The sequence below is a fragment of the Pteropus vampyrus genome, unplaced genomic scaffold, assembly GCF_000151845.1.
Source record: "Pteropus vampyrus isolate Shadow unplaced genomic scaffold, Pvam_2.0 Scaffold185, whole genome shotgun sequence".
In the NCBI taxonomy this organism is placed as follows: Eukaryota; Metazoa; Chordata; class Mammalia; order Chiroptera; family Pteropodidae; genus Pteropus; species Pteropus vampyrus.
In genome coordinates this window covers 1,682,508-1,686,152 of record NW_011888966.1, presented here as the reverse complement: position 1 = coordinate 1,686,152, position 3,645 = coordinate 1,682,508, and the positions used below count along the sequence as shown (strand labels likewise).

Genomic DNA, 3,645 nt, shown 5'->3' with positions numbered 1-3,645 from the left:
TCCTTATGGCATTTCTTCTCCCTGACACTCCTGCACTTGTCCCCACGGTTGCCCTGCACACAGGTGTTATTGCCTGTCCCTGGCTGGGCTGCCCCATCAGTGAGAAAGCTGTGAGCACAGGCACTGCGAATGGCCAAACGCACTGCCGCACCCTTAGTACTGCCGGCCCCAGTGCATATGTGACTGGGATCAGAGGAGGGAGTACGCGAAGGCTCAGAGGGAGGGAGGGACAGGAGGAGTCTGGATGTGGAGAATGGAGAGGCAGTCCGAAAGTGAAGGGACAGAGTGAGGCCCTCTCTGAGCCTTCTACAGATGAACAGCAGGAAGACCCTTGGGAAGCCTGTCCTAGCCTCATGGGCCAAGCTCCCCAGGGCCTGGGCCTCCTCCTCACTGACCCACCGACTCCTCAGCCTCTGCCCATGGCCTTACGGCTGTGGCAGGGTGGCTACAGGCCCTGTCTTCCTTAGAAAGGTCACAGCTGCTTGGCCCTGGGCCGATCACCCCCAGAAAATCAGCGATTCTGATCACTTTCCTTCTAAAAACCTTCCCAAGCAGAGGGTACAGGCTGCTTCAGATAGGCTTTGTACGGCTTGCACATTGAAATTTTTGAACCAATATGGAGAAAGTAGATTTTAGGTAAATGTTCACATTTGGGCTCCTTCTGAAAAATGGGTGCCAGGCAACACAGGGGAGCCCCTGGGCACAGCAACACTGACCAAGCTGGAGAGCAGCGGCCCGCTGCAGTCAGGGTCTGCACACTCTGATCTGCCACTTCTCATTCCCACACCCGTGTCAGCGCTTTGGCACTTGCTGTGCTCCCTGCCTGGAATGACCTTCCTCCAATGTCCACAAGGCACATGGTTCCCTCCCTCTTCTCCCGCAGGACTTCAAGTTTTCACTCAGCTCCTCCTCACAGCCTTCCCCTGAGCACTCTGTTTAAAAGGCCACGCCTACACTCCTCCCCACCTCACTTTCCTCTTTCACTAACACCTAGTGAAGCTGATCTTACTTATGGACCATTTCCCACTTAACGATCCTGCCCCCCGGCTTGCGTGTGGGGTGGGACCTCCGCTCCTGGACCTTTCCTGGACCTTACCTGGGCGGTCGCAGGGCTGCTGGGGCCTTTTAACACCACTGTCTGACCTTCCTATTCCCACTTTCCTCTCTGCTTCCAACAACTTCCCAGCCCCTCTGGATTTCCCTCGAGATACTCCCAGAGCCTCAGGGGCTGCAGCTCCGACCACATGGCCAGCAGACAGAAGGTAACCAAATTCCTGTTAGCTAACAAGCTATGACCTGGCCCGAGAAGCCAGAGGACCAGGCATTCAAAACTTCTCCTGTCCCTTCACAGCAGGTCTAGCTGAGATGAGAAGAGCAGTCGATTTATTAGACAGAAAAACTGAGGTAAAGGGGAGTAACTGAGAGTGGAGCGCAGGACCACACTCTGGGAAGCAGCCATCCTAGGCTGCTGCTTGGGCGGGAAGGGCCATTTCCACAGGTGGCTAGAGTAGGCCCAGCTGCCCTTGCCCTTCAAGTTGCATAGCCCAGGTCCCTTTCCCCAAACTCTAAGGTGACTCTTTTCAGGCAGAGGAGGTGCTCATTACAAAGCTACTCTGCCAGTCTCTGAGGGCTCTGGGAGAGTCCCAGGCTGCTGGGGGACCAGAAGACCCCGAGGGGCAGCCCTCACCTGGCCGGGTTTCCACGCAGGGGCCTCTTCCTCACTCTCAGACTCCTCCTCACTGCTCTCCGAGTCCTCTTCTGGCTTCTTGGCCTTGTCAGCTGAGGTCTGGGCACCTCCTCTGACTTGAGGTGTCACATTCTCTGCCTTCCCAGGAGTCGGAGCTGCCCTTTTTCCTAGAGATTCCTTGGCAGGGGCTGGGAAGGCTTTGACCTGTGGTGGTTTTACTGAGTGTTTTGCCTGTAACAAAAGGATGGAATTAAGGAAGGAATAACAATCCTTACTCCAGGAAGGCATAAGAAGCTTCATGGTTTACAAAGTCCTTTCCTGATGCCTTTGACTCTCAAATGACTCCTGGAGACTGATACCACCTTTCTGTCCATTTTACAGAAAAGGGGCTCGGAAAGGTTAACTCACTCAGGACGATATGAAGGGGCAGAGCCATGACTGGAACCCATGTTGGTGGGGTTTTGGGGGCAGAACTCCCACCTACTGCTTCTCTGCCACCTGGCACACAGGGTCCAGCACAAAGAGGCAGCCTCTCTCCATAAGGAAAGCCACCCTCATCTGCTTCTTCAACGACAGTATCTGATCATGGTGGCCATCCTGAGGGCCAGGAGGCCAGAATCTCAGCGCCCATCTTGCTGAGACACTTTGGGCACATTCCTCTCTGGGCTCTTTCTTAAACTTCTAAAAGTCTGACATTTCCAAGGCAGGCAGTGCCCTACCTCTACCTCTTATCAGTCAGCCCTCACCTGACCCTGGGTTTCTGGGACAGCCACCTCCTTATCTCAAGCTCCTTACTGCACTGGCCTCTGGCCCACTGACGCCATGTGTTTAACTGCTGGTTTCCCAGGGCGCCCTTATGGCTGGATGTATCTAGGACCCAAAAGGGAAAACAGAATGCAGGGTGCACCTGCAGCCTGGCCTGGGGTAGGGGTGAGGTCTCCACCTTCATGGGTTACTGGGTAAGGCAGGAAGAGAGGTGGGAAGAACTCTGGGCAACAGATCAATCCATCCCTGAATTATGCTGGTTCTCTCTCCCGACATCTTTCTACTGGGTACCCTGGTGCCGGCCGCTAGCAGCTCCTGCCAGCATTCTTCAACATTCCCTCAACAGTCTCACTACTTTCATTCTGTCCTCCAATTCAGGCCGCAAAAAGTGAACTTTATGAAACATAAATCTGGTCATCTTACCTCCGTGCCTGAAACCTTACAATGGCTTCTCAGAGCCCCGAGAATAAAATCCAAACTCCTCCTGGTGGCCCTCATGGTCAGGTAGTGGATCTGGACCCAGACTACCTCTGGCCTCATTTTATATCTCTTTTCCCCTCATTCATGAAGTTGTAGCTCAAAGTTGTAGCTCAACGATGGAGACTCTGCCTCCATCTCTGCTCATGTTGTGCCTCTGTTGACATCACATTACTGTTACTGCACCTCATGGCTCTCTATGCTTTCCTTTCATAGTAACCATTACCACTGTAGTTAAATTTCTGAGGGATTCTCCACTTTCCCTCTGCAGCAGGAACCCTGACAATCTTGCTCACCACTGTACCCAAGGCCCGGCACTTGGCAGATGCACAGTAAGAAATGACTCCCTAGTCACAGTTCAGAGAAGAGACAAGGCCACAGACTAAGACCTTCCCACCTCTGGCCAAGGGCCAGGCTTGGCATTTGCCAGCTGGCCTATAACCCCCTCAGCAGCCTCACGCCATTCGCCCCAACAGCACCACAGGATGGCCACCTTCCTGTCCCTGGGCCTTTGTTTGTGCAGCTGTCCCTGCTTAAACACCCTTCCCCCTACATCCCTTCCTGGTGAAGGCCCCTGTGTGTTAAGACCCTGCTCTAATGCCACCTCTCCTGGAAGCCCTCTTTTGCCTCACAGACAGGATGGTCTCTCCCCCTCAACCCCAGACCCTTCTAACACCCAGAGTGCAGTGAGTGGCACCTGGCTCCTCTACCCTCTC

The 3,645-nt window shown here is 54.2% G+C and overlaps 1 protein-coding gene across 24 annotated transcripts in view; it reads right to left on the bottom strand.

Moving 5' to 3' along the window:
- The window catches only part of TCOF1 (treacle ribosome biogenesis factor 1), a 42,793-nt gene that overhangs the window by 29,158 nt on the left and 9,990 nt on the right, over positions 1-3,645 (bottom strand). For all 24 annotated transcript variants that reach the window (XR_002783075.1, XM_023537325.1, XM_023537336.1 and 21 more), the window contains exon 7: positions 1,688-1,918. Coding sequence is in view for 23 of the 24 variants with exons in the window: in XM_023537325.1 (XP_023393093.1) it covers positions 1,688-1,918 (231 nt within the window). In the remaining variant the exon portion in view is untranslated. The remainder of the gene's footprint in view (positions 1-1,687; positions 1,919-3,645) is intronic.